This window comes from Sebastes fasciatus, chromosome 19, assembly GCF_043250625.1.
Source record: "Sebastes fasciatus isolate fSebFas1 chromosome 19, fSebFas1.pri, whole genome shotgun sequence".
In the NCBI taxonomy this organism is placed as follows: domain Eukaryota; kingdom Metazoa; phylum Chordata; class Actinopteri; order Perciformes; family Sebastidae; genus Sebastes; species Sebastes fasciatus.
The window spans coordinates 14,594,625-14,617,901 of record NC_133813.1 but is presented as its reverse complement, the minus strand read 5'-3'; the positions used below and the strand labels follow the sequence as shown (position 1 = coordinate 14,617,901).

Genomic DNA, 23,277 nt, shown 5'->3' with positions numbered 1-23,277 from the left:
GTGTCATAAAAATGTCCAAAAAGTCATAGTTTAGACTATACTATGACTTCTTGGCATTTTTATGACATACTATACTATTATATGTCATGAAAATATAAAAAAGTCATATAGTAGGTCATGAAAATGTCAAAAAGTCATAGTATAGTATGTCGTAAAAATGTAAAAGTCATAGTATATGTCGTAAAAATTTCAAGAAGTCATAGTATAGTAGGTCATAAATGTCAAAAAGTCATAGTATATTATGTCATAAAAAAGATATAGTATAGTATTTCACAAAAAAAAATCATAGTAGCCTGTAGTGTTATCAAAAAATGTCAAAAGCCATAAAGTAGTGTGGTATGTCAAGAAAAAAAAAGTAAAGAAAAAAAGTCGTACCCCTAGTATGTCATTATCAAATCCTAGTTTAGTAGTTCATAAAAAGTCATAGTATAGTATGTCATAACAATTTTAAAAATGTCATGTAAATGTTATTTACTGACCTTTACCTCCAAACCATGCAATTCTTGTTTCCTTGGAGAAAAATAGTAAACAACAATAAATTAAGAGTAAACAACAATACATTTTTTTTCCAGTGTTTATTCATCTCTGTACACTGCAACACAAATCCTTTACATATTTCACAAAAGGAAAAAAGCATCCTTCAAAAATGTTTCTGAACATTTCTCCAGTAAATAATTATTTGGACAAGAAGTGTAAACTTGTTGCAGAGTAATTCATAAATGAAGCACCAACAATCCATGATGATAGAACTAAAGCCACAGGTTGGAAAAGACAAGAAAACAGTTGAAGTTGCGCTATTTATGAATGTCAAAAAGACCTTGTGTGCAGTGTAGACATCACAAGGAACTCTAAAGATGATTTCTATAGCAGCCTGCTGATGATCGGTACATAAAAATAATCCCAAATGCCGTGGCACCAGTGTACTCGTCCTTACTTAAAAAAATATCACTTTATCATTTATGTGAGAAAAATAAAGTCAGGAACACTTCGTGATCCTCGTTTAGCCCTTTTATCGTGTAATTGCACACACACACACAGACACACCAACTGAATTGACAAGCGAAACATTTGAAAACCCAACGGTGCTCATTTCAAGAAACGTTCTATCTGAATGCGCTAATCTAAAGCAATGTTTCTTTTCCCACATCCCGATTTCATACTGATTATTTTTGTATCCCACGTGAACTTGTGATAACTGCGTCAACACCTCACTAAAAAAAAAAAAAATGTAACCAACATGCTTTATTGCTTCGAATCAAAGTTACATTAAACAAGAGTAAAGGAACGCGGTGTTCTTTTGTCCAATAACGCTCTAAAATTAACAACAAATACTCAACAAAGTGCTTTTTTTTTTTAGTAAGCTATAGTTTGGCCTTTTCTTCTACTCCCACAGATTTAGTAAACATATTGGAACTCAACATTTGCTACTCAACAAAAGTGTGGGAAACATAGATGAAAGCCAATTCCTGGTGCAAAAACAAATAAAGGGAACACTACTGTAGTTTCATATCTGTTGAACGACTGTGGGAGTCCCACTATACTTGAAAGGTAACTCAAACTGACAAACACGGTCAACCACTACACCCACCACTATACCTATGGAAAGCCGGGGATGTAAAATTATCCCCCTTTTTTTGTTCTTGCAAGTAGTTAAAGATGTTTACTGTACTTCGATGCTTGTATAACTTCCATTAGAAGGAGGGCAAATTATTTTTTTAACAGGATGACGAGAATAAAATGGATTCTGCTTTGGTCTGAAACTAGTCACTACAGAGAAAGACGACGGCCAAACCTCCCCTGCTCCCGAGCTGCAGCCATCTACCATCATATCAACAAAACCATCAGAAACACCCGACAGACCTTTACTAGTTATGCCCTAAAATTCCACCGATTCTACGGTAACACCTGACACACACTGATTTCTACATTCATCAAAGACTGAACCTTACAGGTAAAGTCTCCCCTGCAATCATATTACCTTTCCCCTCTTTGCCTCCGTATCTCATTATTCATGTCCAGATTTATCTTTGTTATAGGCAACACTCATTCTGTACATAATTCAATCTACATGTCCTGAGAGGACAAACGTCTAATTAACAGAATGGCACTTTTGTGTTGTATGGCAATTATTATTGCACAAGAATAATGTTTCAATCTGACCAGAGCAACACTCATTTGAAAAACTGAAAATGATTTAATATTATCTGGTGCTTTTGCAAACAATTTCCCCATATTTCTTCTTCTCTCTTCTTCCAACATAGGTCAAGATTAGACCGTGTTACCAGTACAAGTGTTATAAGAAGTGACTTCATAAATCCTCGCTGATTCATGGGAGAAATAAAATGCAGAATTTAAAAAATACAAAAATCCCTAAAGCCAAATCAAACCGATCTTTCAGAAAATTAAATTAAATAAAAATCATGATACATTTAAACAATTATTTAAGTGCCTTATAGTAACATTAATAACAAAAAGGTGACATAATAAATAAGATCTGTGTCAGGATTTGCGCCACAACCATGCAAATAAGGCTGCGGAGAATTATAGAGCCACCAAATGGCACTTTTGGTTATATTTGATGTGCTTCCATCCAAATTTGGTTGATGTCGCACCTGAATAAAAGAGCTGCGATTCACAAATGATTCCGACACATTAACTGATGAAAGAGGAACAGGAAGGTACAACGTAGATGCAAGACATGATATATGTGGATTACAGCAGATGAAAACCCATGTTCATAAAAGTGCCAGAGAGAAAGAGAAAAGACACCCAAGTGGACATGTGAGAAAACAATAAACAAGTGCAATGATCAGTGTTGGCATCCTGAAGAACGCGCATCACGTGAGATGACATCTTTGTCTACCTTTTCGATGAGATGAGTTTATGTCCGTGTGAAGGAAAAGAAAAACTGGCACAAGCCTGAGGGACAGTCCAGGTCGGTATCAGAGTTAAACACACTGAGGTGAAGTAAAGGTAGAGCGAGGCAGCTCCGAGGTGTTCTGTGACCCGGAGCAGGCCGTTGCTCACTTTACCTTTTGGCTGTCCAGCCTCAGCCAGTGGACGCCTTGTCTCGTATAACGGACCATAGAGCTCATACTTGACGTTGCGCTCAATGGGCCCATAACTGTGTCCAGCTCTGTCAGCATACCTGAAACATAAAGAAAGCATTAAACATCAACAGTGACACAACACTGCACCAAATGGATCTCATAGCTTGATATGTACTGTATGTAATGTGTCCTGTGTTATGTTAAAAAAAGATGTAATCTAGGAATAAGTTTGGAGTCCGAGCTGTCTTTTGATGCTCATGGGACTAAAGTGGTGCAGTCCTTTATGTTCGACTAAGACATTTCACCATGATCAGGTCATTCCTTTCAGTTTGCAGATCTAGAGAAGGTCCTAAAGTGGTTATCTCTTCCAGACTTGAATATTTATCCTGACGCACGTCATTAAACAGATAAGGACTGCAACTTTCACTGGTTACCTGTGAGTTTTACAGATTTTACTGCTCATTTTTCAAAGCCTTGCATGGTCAGGCTGTGATCTGCTAACTCCCTGTGAGCCTGATCACTGCTGAGTATCAGTATGCTCAGTATCGTCTTTTAAATCTCTTCTTAAAACTCATCTCTCTCTTCTGGCTTTCTCTTATCTGAAGCTTTTCTTTACTTTATTTTCACTTTTACTGTACTTCGCAACTTTGTTTTTGAAAAGTTATTATTATTTTTAAGGCTGTGTCACTACAAATATCAAGGAGCTTTTCAGATTCATGTAGCTTTCTGCCTCAGAATATTTTAGGATTTTAGCTTAAACGTTTGGTAACACCGTCTCTTTTCCATCCATTCTTACCACTGCCTTTTTGTGCCAGCTCCTCTGCTTGCTCCCAGATTTCATGAGCGCTCAAGAATAACATAGTGATGTTGATGTAGTTGAATGCCACTTGTCCAATAGCCTGGGGAACGGCTACAGTGCTGCCGACAGGGTCCACAGCCAACCCGCTGCCACTGTGGTTGGAGCCGGGACCCGAGCTGGTGGACGTGTTGGCTGGAGACGGCATGTTGGGCATGTAGGACGGGGTGTCTGTGACTCTAAAAAAAAAAAAAAAAAAAAAAGAGACGGGTAAAAAGATGTAGACTTTTCATGTGCTACGCTTATCGCTGCTTATTGCAATATACCCACACAATGAATGTAACATTCAAACTTACTTTGATGTTACTACAGGCTCGTGAGTTGTTGAGTTCTGAAAGAGGTCCAAATTTAATTAGCAAAAACAAAATAGGTGCCTCTCTTCCAACTCAGTATAATTAGTAAATTCGATTTTGTGTTAATTAGATCTAAATATTGCAAAACAACTACACTGGCAACAAAGAGTTATAGTGATAATTAATACTTACACTGAAGTGATCGGTGAGAGTCTTTGAATACTTGAGTGCAGTTTTGTGTTTGTGGCGAAACATGGCCATCTGCAGGAGAGACTGGCACTTCAAACTACGAGACACAAATAAAAGTTATTAAATTATTCATAATTCATTAAAGAAAACAAAGTGAAATCTTGCAAATGTCATACAGGAGCACAGGAAGACACAGAGGAACCTGTTTTTTTCCCCCCAGATTGTCTTTCTAATGCACTACGGTCAGCCTATAGTGGTCATTTTATAAAAATAGCTTTTTATCATATTTGATCAAAGCTACCAAACTGCAGCTTCAATGAATGACAACAAATGAGAAATTCAAATTCAATCAAAGTCTCCAAATCTGTCCTCTTTAGACAAGAACCAAAACATAGATGGTGGAAAGCTTAAAAACAAAAAACAACGCTTAAGAGGAGACAAATATAACCAGTAATGTTAGGGACATTCCGGTGTGTGGAGAAACAGCACATGAAGTGTAATCTACACCTTACCATAAAGCTATAAAGTCCTTTTCTGAGGGTGTAGAAGAGGCGTCCACTGAGTTTTTAAGTTTCAGTACAAACCTGTGAGAATGGAGAATGTGGCGGTAAAACTAATGCATGAATCAAATTCAGTTATGGAGCCAAAAACCTTCATATTAAAGTTTAAAATTTAACTTAGAAATAAAAAAAATAAAAACATTTCAATGTCTGTGACCATGTAAACTAATAACAACAACAAAATACTAATAGTGCAGATAATAATGATAAAAGTGGGTTCGTACTTGAGCAGTTCCACTGTCTCTGCAAACATTGTGTAGGAAGACATTGAAATGTGTGGATCTTTTTCCATGGCAATGCCACTTTCAACAAAATACATGGCCGCATCCAAGTAGTTGAAAGCTTTACTGAGCTTATCTGACTACAGAGAGAGAGCAAAAATAAAAAAAACAATTTGGTTATAAGTTACTCGTGTTACTGCAGTCATTTTAGTCAAATAAATCAAAGCAAACAAAGAGAACCTACCTCTGCGTCTGCTTTGTGCTTCAGCTTTTTGGCCTCCTTTATATAATGCTTCACTGGATACTGCCTACATGTACAGGTGAAAAAAAGCTTTATTAGATCACTAACAAATACTATTCATAACACAATAAAATCTGTCATCACTGATACAAATCAAGTGCACTGTTGTAAATTAAAACTGTGGCAACAATTTACATAAACTAAAAATACGATTTTTAACCTGTACCTAATAATAAAGATGAATGAAAACTCTCTGCCATCTAATTCTCCCATCCCACACTTACAATTCATCTAACCACTCTCTTCGTCATCTCCCCTTCTCCATAAAAAACCCATCAACTTGCCAGATTTTCCACCAAAACGGGTCATTTTGAAATAGCAGCCGTCAGTGAACATTTATGATATTGCGGATTGGATACATTTCATGCGTTTTACATTTAATTTAAGTGAAAAGCTAAAACAAAATTTCAATTGTCTAAACATCTAGCAACAAGGGAACAGCGGTGACCTCCACGCTTGCACACATGTGCAACACTAGTGCCTCCTTGATTATAGTCAGATTACTGTATATTGATGTGTGCAGAAGCTATCAAATTTAGTTACACCCAAAATTTTCATAGAAAGAGATGGTAGAGGAGAGGACACAGGGGAAATAGAGAGACATGAGACCATATTTATTGAGCATCTCAGTGTGGAAAATTAGCCTTAAATGATTAGTGCATACTTTTGAAAGTAATTTTAACCACTTACTGTAGCTTTTAAAGGTCAGCAGGAGAGTTCCCACTACGTAGGTGACACCAAGTAACATTAATCTTAACACTGCTAAAACCAACACTCTCTGTGGGTTTCTGGGTCTCTATACTGTGATTCCCCATGGGAAAAACTGACGCAATCCCGCTAGGTCCAGACACAGCCAAGATTTTAGGGGACATAACAAAAAAACTATAGAACAACTTAACTCAGGAGAAAGGATTTTTACCTGTCCTCTAATCTGAACAAGGGCCTGTTGCTCAAAGCTTCCCTGGTGGGCTGTGAAGATGACGGGACGGCAAGGCTGCTCTTTGGGGACTTCTGCTAGGATCGCAGGGCAGACGTTTAATTACAATTTGAATGGTTTCCCCTTTTCAGGTGATAATTCATTAGTAAGCCTTTTTCTTAGAATAGCTCAGCTATGAGAACTTGCAGAAGCTTGTCTCAGGAAAAGAAGCAATGCATTAACATACATAAACTAGGTGCTTACATCCTGTTACCTTTTCAAAGGGTGGGTGTTCTGTGTACTTTCCACTGCTCTTCTTTTGCTTGCGTGCGTCTTTTTTGCTCTTCGCAGCCTCCTTACTGGTCTCCTGGGTCTCCCCAGAACTGCGTTTGTGCACCTTTGGGCCTTTAGCAGCGTCTTTGGGTGTCAGAGGCGGCTGCAGAGGGACAGGGTTTTTCTTTGCCTTCTTTCGCTCTCTGTCCTCTTTTGGATTGCTGGAACGTCTGTAGGTGATAAGATCAGTGAGCTTGTTTGATATGACACACTCCCACAACAAAAAGAAACGTTTCATTTTAAAAATGTTAATGTTATCAGTGGTAAAAAAAAAAAAAAACAAGTATGGGACGCCTCTGATTTAGGGGACCTACTCCAGTTTGACAGAAGCATGAGTTGATGAGGTATTCTTGTTTTCCAGCCTCTGTTTCTTCCTGGGAAGTGTTGTATTATCTACCTCAACCTAGAAGACAACAAATCACACATTAAAATAAAAATATAAAGTACATGTATGCTAACTAGAACAGACCTGGTCCCTCATATTTCTCACATTTTGAGATATACTCTTTTTGCTGGTTTTGGTGAGTTTGTGTGTTGTAGAAGCATCACTGCCCCCTCCGTCTTTCTCTATGACTAGTGCTGATCTCTTTGCATTGCTGGGAATCTCCTGGGGGTTTCTGGAGGTCCGGGGAACTCTTGAGAGTAGACTTAGATCAATCTTTACCAGCAGGGACCTAGGAGGCCTGCAAGGGTCCCGAGAACTCTTGGCTATCTGCTCAGTCTTCTTTGAGTTCTTGTGGGTTGTTTTGTGAGGATTCTTGGTGCCCTTCTGGCAGATGGTCTCTGACTTTGGTTTGTTACAACTGATTCTGAGTGGCGGGGCAGGAGACAGCTGGTCAGGCTGAGCAGGACTTTGGGTGGGGCAGGAGCAGGGGTTAGGATATTGCACACCACATGATGGACAATGACCACACAGGACCACTTTGACTGCAGGCTGTGATCCAGCCTTCCGCTTGTCAAGTGACGTGCATTTAGAAGTCCTCTTACTGTCTCTTTTAGTGTCAATGTTGTCCTTGCTTTTCTTGCTATGTCCTGTTTTCGTCTTTACCTTGGGTCTATCTGTGAAACAGGGATCTTTGCCTTGCGTGGTGACAACTTCCTCACACTTCACGCTGATAGCTGCTTCAGTGCGATCTGGGCAACCTGCCTTCGCTGGTTTTGAGGAGTGAGTGTTGCATGAAAGTTTCCTGGAACTGCTACAGCTGCTCAAATCAGCAGAGGGAGATTTTTGGCTACTTTGATTGTTATAGTTGTCCTGAGGGCTTTCACTGTGCTGCTGGGGCTTTGCAAGCCTATCAGTGAACTCTTTGTGGTGAGATGAAAGCTGAGGTTTGGACTCCCTGGTGGGGTCGACCACCTCGACACTGAGTGAGTGCTTGGAGCTTTGAGTGGGTGGTTGCTGTTTGTGAGCAGGGCTCTCAGAGGCATGTGCACCGCTTTGACTTTCAGTGCTGGAGTTTTGCTGGCTGGACCTGATCCAGTTCCCCAACTGCCAATCACCATGGGCCACTGCTGGAGCATCAGGCTAGAAAAAAACAAAACACAAACAACATTTAGAGTTTAGAAGAGCAAACAGTTCAGATAATGCATGTTTACATGTTTATTGTTTATTTAATAGGAATACAAGGACAAGCAGCAAATTACCTCGGTTTTAACGGAGTTGCTTACAGGGAGTTGAGGTGGATCTTCGATGGTGCCTTCACTGTCCGACTCAGATCTCGAGCTACTCTCTGAGTCGCTGGAGCTGGCGGACTCTACCCCTCTGGAATGTGCTGCTTCAAATGAACTACAGCGCAAACACACAAAACACCACAATAATATCACATGGTACTGTTATAGATATAATGAAATAAACACTGTGGCCCACATGCCCAGGCTGTGCTGGTAGACAGTGCGTTTTTCAATTTGTTTTTTTGACTCTACAAATAATTTTTTTCTTCGACTTTTTTTTAATTTTTCAGCTGTTTCTCAAATGTGCAGAATTCCTTGTCATTTATAATAGTAACATGAATATCTTTGGGTTTTCGTCTGTTGGGCGAATAAAACAAGATATTTGAATACATCATCTTGGACTGGGGGAAGTTATAATAACCACTTTTCATTATTTTCAATATACAAAACATTTAATAGAGAAAATAATCTGCAGACGATGAAATCATCTTTAGTTGCAGCTAACCCTAATGAAAATATGAATCTGTCTGAATGGCTGGTTGAAAACAGCCTGTAAACAATGGTCCTCAGGCCGGCAACTTACAGTTCTGCTGTGTGTCATATTTTGAAATTATGGCACAAAAACTGTCAAAAGCCAATTCACTTACGATGAGGAGCTCTGCTGGATGAGCTGGGATGGATCTGCAGGAGAACACTCATAGTTTCCTGGAAAGAAAAGACAGAAAACAAACATTAGTTCAACAAAACAAACACAAGTACATGTAACTGTCTGCTACCAACATCAGTTCCAGACACAACAGACTTGCACTCAGTGTTGATCTTTCGATGGTACAGTAAAATCATTTCTATTTATTATCATGTTCATCTCTGTTCTGTGCCTGAATTGTACTCCGTTTCATTCCCTCATTACTCACTTTTTCCTGGACATGAAGAGACATGCTCTGTTTCCTGTGAAGATACAGAAGAAAAAAAACACAAGTAAGTTTTAACCAGGGTCACACATTTGTTTGATATAGATTTGTATAGAATACATTTGCATCGACATTCACACTAAACTGATAATATGTTAATTAAAGATTGGTGTGTAATAATGTCTAATCGTGCAGCTTAAGCAGTAGTGAGGCCATGAAACATTTGACCTGAGAGTGGTGAGACAAAAGGCCATGGGGTCATTAAAATCAAAAGGGTGTATCCCTTCTGAACATGGAGGTCCTCATCTAATTGCATGGTGATCTGATAATCCTACATTTTGAGATATCCTGTGTGCAAATTCAATAATTTGACTTGATGGTGGAGGAAAAGAATATCTATAGCATACTGAAGCAAAGTTCAGCCTTACATGAGTCCATTTCCTGTGTAGGTGACAATTTGACCTCAGGGTGACACCAGAGGAAAGCTCGTTGAGGATCTAAAATGGAAAGGGTTCATCCATTTCCTTTTGTGCATCACAAGGATTCCTCACTTATAGTGGGCTTCATCTGAGAAGGCGACGCAAGATTACTGATACCGAGACCCCTCGTCCTATGTACACATGGGCAGCGCTGGTGAGCATAAAATAAAGATAGCTTTCAATAATTCTCAACCTTTAAGCTCATACCTTGGCTGGGAACCGGGACTTGGAGGGTTCATCTGTGCTAGGTGTGTGTATAGCTGTCAGGAGAGGGGGCCATGAGTGGGTCATTTCCTGCAGAGGTAATTTAGTACGATTAGATTCATAATATTCTGTGTAAAATGAATCGTTAAAGTAAAGTAGTAAAGTAAAATGTGCATGTGCATTGCATTTAAATATGATGTGGGTATCCAGGATATAGAAGATATTTTGAAAAATATATCTTACACTTAGAAGTTTAAGTACACTTAAATGCTTTCGTTTGTGTTCACATGTACATAGTGAGTCAGTAACCTTGTCTATTTGTGTAAACAGGTAGGTTAAGATGTTTTGAACTCAGACGTAAGGTGTAACTAAGCCCTTTTCACATGTATATCATGGCAAAAGACAATAGCCTACCGTAAAAGAGAATTTAAACATCTGGACTTACCCTCAAGATGTCCTCGACACACTGAACTTCATTTGACCTTGTCTGCAGAAAGGAAAGGAATAATTGTGAGTTTCCAAAAAAGACATTGAAAAGCCTGTTTTATAACCTGAAAAATATATAAGAATTTGTTGAGGAGCTAATATTTTACAGAGCAAACCATGTATGGTATTTCACAGGTTAAACTTTAATCAAATAAAAATAAAAACCCCATTGAATCTGCCAATATCCTTCCCCTATTTTCATCTCAGATTGTTCACTCCTTGTTGTCGATGTGCTGCATGCTCTGAATACAAGTCTCACCCACATAGAGGCCTATCTATCCCTGCTAGGGGCATTGCCAGTTGTAATACAAGAGCTGTCATTTATCTTATACATAACCTGTAATATGGCAAATCATCTGTAGGTATACTCAAAAAGGACAATTATTATTATTTAGCTTTTTTCTTTCTTTAATAACGGAACTGTTTTTCATTGGGACGTGAATTTTCCATGCCATATTAAAACAAAATCACAAGACAAGAAAACAAAGTGAAGGGGTGCATTGCATGTCAGTGTTGCCCAGCAGAGAGCAGCGTAGACCTGCTAATATTAAATGAAAAGCACTGACATTAGGTATGATGAGGTGCAGAGGAGCTTTTTTCTTTTCTTTTTTGAGATGGAGACACATTGTACACACCAAAACAAAAAGTGTAGTGATTTGATTTTACGGTTGCATTGAAAATTCATAGAAAAAACCCCCCAATTAATTCAGTTATTACATACGAAAGCTAAATAATTGTCCTTTTAATAATAATAATAATAATAATAATAATATGTCCTTAATAATATTAATGTCCTTTTTTCCATGTAATTATGACAAAGCAAATGCATACATAAAAAAGGTAAATACGGATAACAATGTGCATCATTATTTCGTTTAATAATGAAGCGAAACTTAAACTTAGACTAAATACTAACTTAAAAAGACCAAATTAAAAATCCTACACCCAATGAGTGAACATTTATTCAAATAGTCTGTCTGCTCTGTGTATAAAATGGGGGAGTGAGAAACATTACAAACATCTATGAATACAATGCATTCCTTTACTATATCACCACTAACTACAGCCTTAATCACTAGATGAGTGACGCAATACCGCGTATCAGGCAGCAACATAGGCCAACTTCAGATAAATACTGTGTGTGAATGAATGAGTCAACAGACTGCATTTCAGTTTGTTTTCAGGCCTGTCTTTCAGTTTTTCCTTCTGAATGGACAGTGTTTGAGATAAGGTCAGAGTGAATGGGCCCCCAGAGCAGTTATGTAAGTTGGTGACAAAGCTCATTTATTGTTCTGCTGCTGAGCCCAGGGGTGAAGTTATCACAGGCAGCTGAGGTCACATATACACACACACACACAAAAAAACACAAACCACAGGCTGCTTGCCAATAATATACCATGCCATGCACCTAATTAAGACATGACACTACATACGCAAAACTGCATGCTGGCGAGCAGTATGATATTAAGAGGACATAGTGATACTAAGAGTGCGCTACAGTGTCTCTAAAGAGAAAAACAACATATCCCAACAACTACAAACTTCCCACTCTGTGTTTTCTGAAATGTCAGCGTTTTATTTTCTGATCCGTTTCATGAAAAGTTGTGTTTTAGAACTTCATGACCATCACAGTTCAGGGGACTGGAGTGTCACGACTTTGCGTCACTGACCATTTTCACATTTGTCACACCAGTTTAACTGCAGTCTAGACACCTGATTAACATTTGTCTTTGCTGTGTGTGCACAAGGACGTTTGCTTTCTGACCCATGACCCCATTGTATTGACCTGTGTGTAGGAATAACATTACTTCTTCACGTCTTCTACTTCTCAATGGTTTTGGAAGCTAAAAGGGACAAATCTGATTATACCGTATCCAAAAATGTCTTATACATGGCTTATTGCAGATGTGCAACTCAACGCAGGAGTGTAGAGTTGGTGAGAAATAGGGGGAATGAGTAACTGCCTAGATATCCTGCACTGGATTCGTCCCAGCAGCGATAACAGCAGCATATTCAGCACTGCTGTACTGCTGCAGGAGGGCAAGGGGGAGGGGTTGTGTGTGTGTGTTTATGAATAGAGTTGAACTGGAGTTCAGCCAAATTCTCCCAAACAAAGCAAGTCCAAGACCTTTTCAAACGCCTGATCAGTCGAGCAAGAATATCAAAGAAGACTATGGAGAGGTTTCAGAGAACATCCTGAGATCAGCAGGCACACAATCCTCTAATCCCACAATATATTCATAGACCAGACAACATTGCTGGGAAATAATAACTACGACGTCCCTTGTACTATCACCTCCCCCACAGTCCCTGGAAGCACCAAACAAGAGATTCAGTAGTATATGATATCGCCAGACAATTATATCTGAAGAGGAAAATATACTCATAAAATAGCTAAATCTTTTTTTTTTCAAAAAGCAGGATTCAAATCATATACCCCAAAGTATCTACACCATACTGTACTATTTAGCCTAACAGTGTTCTTGTGTTAAACAAATGTATTATTGTTTACTTAGTATATATATATAATTTTTGTTAAAAACACAATTTACCACAAGCCCATGACCGTCGTGGGTTTAACATCTTCAGGCTGACAGACTGAGGCCCGTTGATGGTTTGTTGACAACATTTGTCATTGTTTTGTGTTGTTAATTGGTTACCAATAATAAACATACACATACATTTGCATAAATAAAGCATATTTGCCTACTCCCATGTTGATGAGAGTTTAAAATACTTCTTTTAAATCTCCCTTTAAGGTACATTTTGAACAGATAAAAAATGTGTGATTAATTTGCGATTAATCACGATTAACTATGGACAATCATGCAATTGATCAATATTAAATATTTTAATCAATTGACAGCCCTAGTCTAAAGGTAGCAAAATCTGCCTAACGGCAACTTTAAAGCTCACTAATTAAAACATTTTAACTTGTTTGTTTGATTCGTACAAAAAACAAAGCGTAAAAACAACAAGTAGCAAGTTTAAGGGTGGTATAAGCAGGACTATTTCTATAAGTCGGACTACTTCTATAAGTCGGACTATTTCTAGCCAGGCTAGCAGCTTCCTCTTGTTTCTATTCTTTATACTAAGCTAAGTGGCCATATATGTAATACAGTTATGAGATCTAAGACAATAAACTCACCTCCAAAAATTGTGGCAGCATCTTCGTTTTGCCCAGGTCAGATTTGTTGATTAACTCCGGTAGAGGTACATATGGCTCTGGTGAAGGTTTCAGCTCAGGAGACTCGCTGACCACCTGGTCCTGACCATTCATGGGCAGCACATATGCTGTTGGCTTGTGGGTCATGACTACACCGGGCTGCTTAGACGATAGGAGTGAAGGGAAGGTCTGGGAAGGTAGGGCGTTACCCTTGTTGGCTTGAGGCCGAGATACATCTTTGGGAGACTGTTTTAGGTTAAGTGTGGAAACATCCATGGTGCTGGCAGACTCAGAGGGCAGATCTGTGGACACTTGAAGTTGATGTCTATCAAAGGCGTCCTTAGTGTCCGTGTCATTGTCATCATGGTCACTGGAATGTGGAAAGGGTGGTGGCTTAGCATCAGGAGACCGAGAAGACATTTCATGGGGAAGGCTGACACGCTCCCTGAGATCTGAGTGGGCTTCACTCTTCTTTTGTTGATGTGCCGAGAGGCTGAGCTGACTGTGGTTCAACGACGCGTTTGAGAAAGTGGATGAATGTCCATGGTGGTTAGGAGAAGAAGAGGCAGCGGACGTCCTCATGGGCTGAGAGGAGTAACCATTACCAGAGGGGGCTTTCTGACTCTGGGTGGACATGTAATGGACCTGGTTATGGAATGGAGGTTTGGTTGGTTTATCTGTGTTTGGCTGACCCTGATCTGACTGTGAGGAGGTTGCATAAGTAGGAATGGGTAAAGGCTCAATGGCAAAGGGATGTGGATTATTCACATCTTCATAACTGCCAAGCATCCTCTGGATTCGAGTGGAAAGCTCATCCCCTATGTTTGTCTGCAAAAAGAAGAACATATATCTCAGTTCACAAAACAGTCTTTTAATTTTCTGAAATCCTACCATCTCCTCTGCGCGTTTTTTTGTGTACAAATATCATATATTTTTAGTTACAGTTAATATTTTCCAAAAAGATGCAGGAACTGGCCATCAGTTAAAGACAAGACAGAGAGAGCAATCTTTGTAGTAAAAATGCAAATATTACATTATCATATACTCCATTACAGGGGACATATCATGCTCATTTTCAGTTTCATGCTTCTATTTGGGGTTTCTACTGGAACATGTTTACATGCTTTAATATTCAAAAACACATTTTTCTCATACTGTCTGAATATACCTGTATTCACCCTCTATCTGAAACGCTCCGTTTTAGCACCTGTCTTTTTAAGACCCCCTCCAGGAATAGCCCAGTCTGCTCTGATTGGCTTGAGAGAAAAATATGAGGCACCTTTGCAAAGGTAGTTCTCAAGCTGTGGGTGATATATTCTAATGAGCTTGCATGTGACATAGGAAGGGGAGACAAACCTGAATGGCTTGTAGAATCACTTTTTCTGATCTAAGCAGCTCACAAAAAAACTGACTGGGTTGTCTTATTTCACAATTTGTGTTGGTAGGCACTCCAGATACTCAAATGTATGTGCACAAGCACTGAAAAGTTAGTTTTTTAAGATATGTCCCCTTTAAAGAAACTAAGCATGAGTTTTTTTATTATCATTATTATGGAAAGCACAAACATCAATAAGATCATAATTTGTTGTTTGCTAAAAAGACGTAGAAGAACATCTGGCTGACCTGTCAAACTAAACAGACACCTTTGTCTGCAAACAATTTGTTTTCTGTTTAAACATAATTTGCCATTTAATTTTCACTGTTTCCCAATAATGTTTTTGTTTTTAAAATTTTATTTAAAAGCAATGTCTTCTTTGTTGAGATTCCTACTTGAAATGCAACACTGTTATGGTACTGACCCTTTCCAACTTTTTTAAAAAGAAGTCCAAAATAAGCATCTTTTTTATCCATAACAAATACAGTAGAAGCCCTGTGTAATCAATAGAGCATTAAACTCCGGTTATGTGGGTCTTTACCTTGTATGGTTCCCCAAAGAGTGGCACATTCTCAGGGTTGAGCTCTTTGGCTTGGCTTGCTTCTTGGTTCCTCTGTTCCCATGCCTGGAGGCGAAGACGATTCCTTTCTTCATTGTATATACTGTAGAGCATTACAAAGAAAAACAGATCTTAAGTCAGCATTGTATTTACAAGTGCATCACTTCATCTGTAACACTAAATATGATTAGTTACCCAGTTTAAAGATGCAGTAGGTGCCTTAAATATTAGAAGTGAAATTGGTGATATGCTACACTACTCAATACAGCCTGTTCTTTAGATAGAGCTCTGCATTTTGTATTTGTCTTTGATTTTCTAGGATTTCATACACTTATAAACCCCGGAGCAATGAATGTGACTGATCCTTATGATGAGATCAGTTTTGGCTAAAGACACCAGAAAATTTAGGGACTGCAAATGTATGGCATCTTATCACAGACTTATCAACCCAAGGGGCAGAGCAGCAGGGTCTAATGGGAGAAGACAGTGCCCATCATATCAACCGACAATTGTAATTAGACTCACAGACGCCATGAGGATTCACCAGAACGTTGACATCTGCTCTCTCTAGTCCCTAAAGATTATATGCAGCCCATGCAGACATCACATGGATACTACCAGTCCAGATATGATGCCAACAGCAAAAAATATTTTGTTCACTATAGTAAATTACACTGCGGAAAAACAGCAGACCCCACGGGATCAGGACCTGTTTAAAACTTTAAATATACTGAAGTGAACTGTACACTTATCCACATTTCATCCCAAAATACAGTGTTGATCATCCTCACTGACAGCAACCCCAATGGGATGTTTCCATGACAACAAGTGGAGCAGGACAAATTTGGGACTATGCCAAACAGATGAGCACTAACTCATTAATAGAGCAGAGATTGGCCAAACTACTAGTACAGCACAAACTGACACTACCCAGTCACAGTACAACCCAGGGATAAAGCAACATCCTATGCATGTATTAAATTGCACACTAATCATCCAGAACAAACATGAAACATACATTTTGTTGATTATGTGACACAAGCACACAACTTACAGAAATAATTAGCTCCTGCTGGCAATACAAGGGGTTGACTTATTGATGTGGCTTGAACATAAACTGTCCAGAATCAGCACTCACACAGCTTAATATTGAGTCAACCTCTAATCAACTAATAATTACTCACATCTACACAACAGGCAAGCCCAACGTTAACCTGTGTTGACAAATGTCAACTATTTTGAGCAGTCTAGAGCTGCCCCTGTTGACAGTTTGGTGGGCAATTATCCTGCCTTTAAAACAAATTATAATTTCCTGTACTCCGTGCCTTCTGTGTAGAGTCTTCCACCAAGATGAATGAGAGAGCTCTAGGTGTACGGATTTACCAATCACAGATGACAAATGCCAGAAACTGATTAACAGTAGAATAAAAAGGTGAAATGACAATTTGTTCACATCACAGAATAACCCACAAAAGAAAGCTGTGCTGATACTGAAACAGCCAAACCCTTACAGGAGAGAAGTAGAAATTTCATCAAACCTTGGCAGGCAAAGTATCCCAACGTTTGTTGTTTGAAATGTAAATTATACAGAAAATCCTGCACAGTGCAGTTCCATCAGTGACAAAGACAGATTTGCTTATTCAGTAAAGCACATCATTTAGATTCAGAGAAACGCAAATGACTACACAGTAGAATTTAAAGCAACGTGAGGCTGAAGCCACAAAATCTGAGGACTCAAATCAGAACGTGCTCACCCACATACAACGGCAGAAAGTAACCCGCAATTCACAATATGACTCCAGTCAATCATGCTTTCCTGTCAAATCATGGATGTATTAAGAGAACTGGATACAGCGTTGGAGGCGGGGCGCCTTTCATTCCTATGAGAGTTGCTCAGTGGCGCATGATGCCAAAATGGCTCGACTTTCCATCTGGAAATGTACCCGGATCTTCCGGCGATCTTCCGCATTCACTGGGCCATCGGACATGCGCAGTGGCGTCCCCCCGGTCACATGACTCTGTCACGGGGTCACAACGTCACGCCGTCGTCATGGCTTGCGCTGTCGTCAATGTCTGGGTCTCATTCACATGAACGGAGGACGGGAAATAACTCTGGTTTCGGCTATTATTGCATACATTTTACAACTTTTAGGACCTAATGATATAAATAAGGGCTATTCAAGTGTTCATACTGGGACGTTGATTTACCTCAAAAAAATTATCCTCTGAGTTACAGACGTCTCTTTCCCAATGTAATGTCTAATGTCTATGGGAAAAAGTATTTTTGGGCCCAATTGCATCACGTGACGGACACGGAAGTTGCAGTACCACCTTTTGGCCACTACGAAAGTTGGGATCAACGACCGGCACTCTTCCTGAGGGCTTGTGTCAAACGGCTGACACATCTGAAAATATTGTGAAATTTAAAGAAGCCATTACAGCTAATGCAGAGCCACCTCTGAGGGGGTGACACCAAAGTCAAGTTCAAGTTGCTGCTGGTAGTATTTAGGCACATTTTAAATCATATGCAGAGCACACTCAAATTGTAGGGATGCACCGATACCAATACCGGGAAGAACTGACTGACAGTTTATTGAGGAATGTCCACTTTAGTCATCAGGTATGTTTATAGTTGTGACATATCTGCTGGCATCATAAGCATTGGCGTAAGCGTTCTCTCCAGTCTTCACTTCACACAACATCCATTTCCAAAAATGTGGACACTTTCTTCCATACTGCTCAAAATATATCCATCATATATTTGAAATGTTCCTCTGTAACGATTTCATTCTGTGATCGAACAGGTACAAATAGGACAAAAATCAAAGACTCCTTGCTGCTATGATGATGCTATACTTCCCAAAACTGATGACACATTAATTAGGGCTGTACAATTAACCGAATATTAATCACAATCACAATTTTGGCTTCCCACAATTAAATGAACACGATCACCTGCGATACTGACGTTTAAAATGTGCTCATAGAAAACTCTGCTGCATATCAAATCAAGTAAACTAACAGCCAGCCACCAACCGGTGATCAAGATGTTTTGGCTTCACTTTTAAGTATAAATATTATCTATACAACCAATGTGTTTATGATTAAATTGAGAGCAAAATTGTATGTCTATCCCATGGGTGTTTTCCTTTAAGAAAATTTGCTTCATCATATATTGGTGTGTATATGCTCTGACAATGCATGTGATACCAGACAGACAGTATTGGTTTGCAAGCAGAGACTATAAATCTGCATTTCACTCTGCTCTTACCAGCATATAACGTGAAATGCACAAGCAACCCAAAGCTACATTCTACTTTTATTTAAAACTTTAACATTCACTTTTTTATTTAATCTGTAATAGATGACCAGGATCTTATATCCTGCCTATCCAGAAGTCTAAATAAAAATCGGACATTTAACTTGACAGTTTGCAAGAGAGTTGAAGCCACATTATTATATTAATAAGAATATTAATAAGAATCATGTTGAGTATAATTGTGACTGAAACATAAGTCTTATATATCTCTTCTGCTCAGATTATCATAGCCTAAGAGTGCAGTCACCCTGCCCTGTAGATATTGTTTTGGTTACAGTAAAATTACATTAATACAGATAGAAGAGTCAAACTAGTTTTCCAACTTTGTTACCCAAAATCCAAGTTAGTCAGAGAGGTTTTTACAGAAATTCCCCCTGTAAGTATGCATTTACTTGTCTTGTAAAGATTTTTTTTCTTCCTTAATGTGGCCCTAATACTCTTGTCATACCATAGACGTACAACAATGATAAATAAAAATGAAAACTAAAAAACAGTTATTCATTTCCATTTTTATAAATACACAGGGAGCCACTGGAGAGGAGCTAAAGAAAGTCACCCTGCCCTATATATTTTTTTTGATTACAGTAAAATGACATTAATACAGGCAGAAGAGTCAAACCAGTTTTCCAACTTTGTTACCCAAAATCCGAGAGGTTTTTACAGAAATGCCCCCTGTAAGTATGCTATACTTGTCTTGTAGTTAATTTATATAAAACAAGTTAATTTATATAAAACAGAGTGTAAACAGAGCAGCCTCCTGATGGTGTATTAAATGAATAAAGTGTAAAATAACCAATATGTCTTGTTTGTTCCTTGTTACTGATAGAGAGTTCAATCATCCAATCCACCAAACTCAAAACAAGAGTCAATACCAACAGGAGAATACACTGTTTACCATTGGCAGAGCAGTTTGGCAAACCAGTTTTTCTATTTTCCTACTTTGTTACCCAAAATCCAAGTTAGTCAGAGAGGTTTTTACAGAATTCCCCCTGTAAGTATGCTTTTACTTTTCTTGTAGTTAATTTATATAAAACAGATTATGTAAACAGAGCAGCCCCTTTTAAACCAGCTGGTAAAAATCACACACCAGCCTGCTCTTTATTCTCATAATATTACTACTTAGTCTTTTGTATGCTTGTGTGCTGATGTGTATATATGTGCATAGGTAACTGTATGAATATGTATATGCTTGTTTCTTTATTTTCCCATTCTATTGTTTTTTATTTAATTATTTATGTTTCAGTGTATTTTGTTGTACATGATGTGACTTTCCTTGGAAAGCACTTTGTGCTTGAAAAGTGCTCTACAAATAAACGTATATTAGTATTTATTATATCACTTTTTCTCTTAAACTTGACTTTATTCTCATAATATTACTGCTTTTTTTTCTCTTAAACTTATGACTTTATTCTCATAATATTACGACTTTTTTCTCTTAAACTTATGACTTTTTTCTCATAATATTACTACTTTTTTTCTCATAAATTATGACTTTATTCTCATAATATTACGACTTTTTTTCTCTTAAACTTCTGACTTTATTCTCGAAATCTCAGATTTTTTTTTTCCTTAATGTGGCCCTAATACTCTTGTCATACCATAGACGTACAACAATGATAAATAAAAATGAAAATGTAAACAAAAAAACGGTTATTAATTTCCATTTTTATAAATACACAGGGAGCCACTGGAGAGGAGCTAAAGAGAGTCACCCTGCCCTATATTTCTTTTCTCTTAAACTTTATACTTTATACTTTATTCTCGAAATCTCAGATTTATTTTTTTTCCTCAATATGGCCCTAATAAAATGAAAATGTAAAAAACAAAAACAAAAAAAAAAACAGTAATTCATTTCCATTTTTTATAAATCCACAGGGAGCCACTGGAGAGGAGCTAAAGAGAGTCACCCTGCCCTATATATATATATTGTTTTGGTTACAGTAAAATGACATTAACACAGACAAGAGTCAAACCAGTTTTCCAACTTTGTTACCCAAAATCCCAGAGAGGTTTTACAGAAATCCCCCTGTAAGTTGTCTTGTAGTTAACTAGTTTATATAAACCAGATGGTGTAAACAGAGCAGCCCCTTTAAACCAGCTGGTATAAATCACACACACACAGCTCTGCCTCTTTCCAGCTGATTCCACCTCCTCCTCGAACTGCTTATCAAAGCTAAAATCAGTTTAACATTAACAACAGAAAACTACCTTTCTCCTCCTGGTACTTTCACAGAGTTTCAAACTAACTTGTGAGCTACTACTAGTTAGCTAGTTAGCTAGTGAGCTAGTTAATTATCTAACCAGCTAGGCTGTGAAGCTAGCGCCCAGATGCTAGCAGCTAGCTGTTTTTCTTCCTACCTCGGCTGAGATGCCATGGTGCTCCTCTCACAACAACCAAAGTTGGTTGTCATGTGTGTCTTGACAGTCCTCCACAAGGTGTCCTCCTCTCTTGGTCACATTTTTCTCTTTTACAGCTGAATTAGTTGATTTAAATGGCTGTCAGGCCGCCGTTGTTTGATAGTTGTCTGCTAACCAACAGTCAGTCTGTTTGGTTCGTCCACTCTCTCTCTCTCTGCATACTGGACTGTTCTACTCTATTCAGCCATCCGGGGGGACCAAGCTTCATGTTTTATACACTCAGCTTGTCAGAAAATACCTCTAAAGCACTTGTGTTACTATTATACGAGTAAAAGAGAAGTATATATAACAAAATGAGTCCATTAAGAGATATATTAGTCACTGTTTTTGCCCAAACTATACAACATTACCCCTGCGTGACAGACATGGTACAGTCATCTGTGTTTAGATATGTTTTTATGAGGTGTGTTTTTACAACAGACTGCTGTTTTTGAGGTCTGATTTAAACGTTTTCATTTTGAAACTCATGCATGTTTGCAAATTGTTTTAATTTCGAGTGAAAACTGGAGATAAATGAATAGATTTCACACCTGAAATAAATAAGGATAGATAGATAGATAAAGCTACAGACAAAATACAATAAAAGCTGATATGTGAGCCAGACATGGTACAGTCATCTGTGTTTAGATATGTGTTTTTACAACAGACTGCTGTTTATGAGGTCTGATTTAAAAAGTTTTAATTTTAAAACTCATGCATGTTTGGAAATTGTTTTAATTTCGAGTGAAAACTGGAGGTAAATGAATAGATTTCACACCTTGAAACAAATAAGGATAGATAGATAGATAAAAGCTATAGACAGAATAGAATAAAAGCTGATATGTGAGCCTAAAAGTGTTTTTTTTCTTTCAATATTATATATATATTTTTTTGTTAATTTGAAACAACAGAACAAACATTCACAAACGTCCCCAATAATAACATTCTCGGTACAAAGAAACTTAACAAACTTAATATTAATATAAAATAAGCCAGTATAGATATAGATACAAAAACACATTATATACATAAAATAGATAAATAAGTAAAAAGAATATACACAAGTAAAAAATTTTAATTAAAACAATAAAATAAAATAAAATCTATTTATATATACATATGTATATACTGTATACATATATACATACATATATGCACACGCAGTACATACACATACAAAAACACATATAATCAATTAAAAACAAAACAGTGTACAATTCAGTCATCATCCTATTCTATCTCAGTGGTGGTCTTTTTAATATTATAGCAGAAATGAGAAACACAGTATGAATTATTTGTTGTTGTTTTTTTTTTTATCAATAAACCACTGACTTTAAAAAAAAAATAAAAGTATATTAATTGATTAAAAAAATATTTGGTTGTCTGTTTTGAAATTCTTCCTGACAGATTTAACTTTATTTGAAGCACATTTATACTGCTGGTAGTCCATTCTGATACCTGACAGGATTACCTTTCTTTCTTTAAAGCCAATTTTATGTTAGGGTTTTTTAAAGCTAATTTTATAAACTGTTTGGCTAGACATTTCATGACTTTAGATATAGGGCAATCTCCATGTCCTGCATGTCCTGCTTTGAAAATCACAGTGGTACTATGACATTTTGACCAAACCCACTAAAATAATATGTATTAATATGGAAAAAATTGCGACGATGTGCTTTTTAATACCTGAATTAAATTCAAACAGGAACAGTGGAGAGATGTGTGGGGGAAAAAAGTGATTGTGGATACAACAAAAACACTTTTACTTTAAAAAAAAGAAAAGAAAAATTTGACCTATAACACAAAATAGACCAATTTGTTTTAATTTAGAAATTGATAAACATCTGTCACACCCTTGTCTGATTGGTTGTCAATACCTTACCTTGTTTACAGCTAAAAAAGCAGGACCTCTGGAGCTGGCAGGGATTCACTCTTCTGCCCAGAAACACCGAAGCAGATCTTCTGACTCACTATTCCACCTTGGTGCCAGT

The 23,277-nt window shown here is 37.8% G+C and overlaps 1 protein-coding gene across 3 annotated transcripts; it reads right to left on the bottom strand.

The window, feature by feature from the left end:
- Window positions 1–993: 993 nt before the first annotated feature.
- Window positions 994–21,484, bottom strand: aff1 (AF4/FMR2 family, member 1). Of its 3 annotated transcripts, none has more exons than XM_074618875.1 (19): window positions 21,248–21,484; window positions 15,553–15,673; window positions 13,619–14,464; window positions 10,430–10,471; window positions 9,988–10,074; window positions 9,305–9,338; window positions 9,038–9,095; window positions 8,364–8,505; window positions 7,210–8,244; window positions 7,034–7,122; window positions 6,661–6,889; window positions 6,390–6,484; window positions 5,414–5,477; window positions 5,173–5,309; window positions 4,901–4,972; window positions 4,392–4,485; window positions 4,203–4,237; window positions 3,847–4,085; window positions 994–3,148 (listed from the first exon to the last, which is right to left on the bottom strand). In XM_074618875.1, the coding sequence occupies exons 1-19, from the start codon at window positions 21,298–21,300 to the stop codon at window positions 3,024–3,026; spliced, it is 3,597 nt and encodes a 1,198-aa protein (XP_074474976.1). In that variant the 5' UTR covers window positions 21,301–21,484; the 3' UTR covers window positions 994–3,023. The 3 variants fall into 3 exon arrangements, with proteins under 3 accessions (XP_074474976.1, XP_074474977.1, XP_074474978.1); XM_074618876.1 differs by having other exon boundaries at window positions 6,390–6,481; XM_074618877.1 differs by lacking the exon at window positions 9,988–10,074 and having other exon boundaries at window positions 21,248–21,480.
- Between the last annotated feature and the right edge of the window lie 1,793 nt (window positions 21,485–23,277).

Bases quoted from the DNA above. Each gene is read 5' to 3' on its own strand.
- aff1 (XM_074618875.1), bottom strand. From the start codon at position 21,300: ATGACAACCAACTTTGGTTGTTGTGAGAGGAGCACCATGGCATCTCAG. The intron at 15,674-21,247 runs GTAGGAAGAAAA...AATGCTCTACAG, and splicing joins ACCATGGCATCTCAGCCGAG to TATATACAATGAAGAAAGGA. The intron at 5,478-6,389 runs GTAAAAATCCTT...CTGTACATGTAG, and splicing joins TTGTTCAGATTAGAGGACAG to GCAGTATCCAGTGAAGCATT.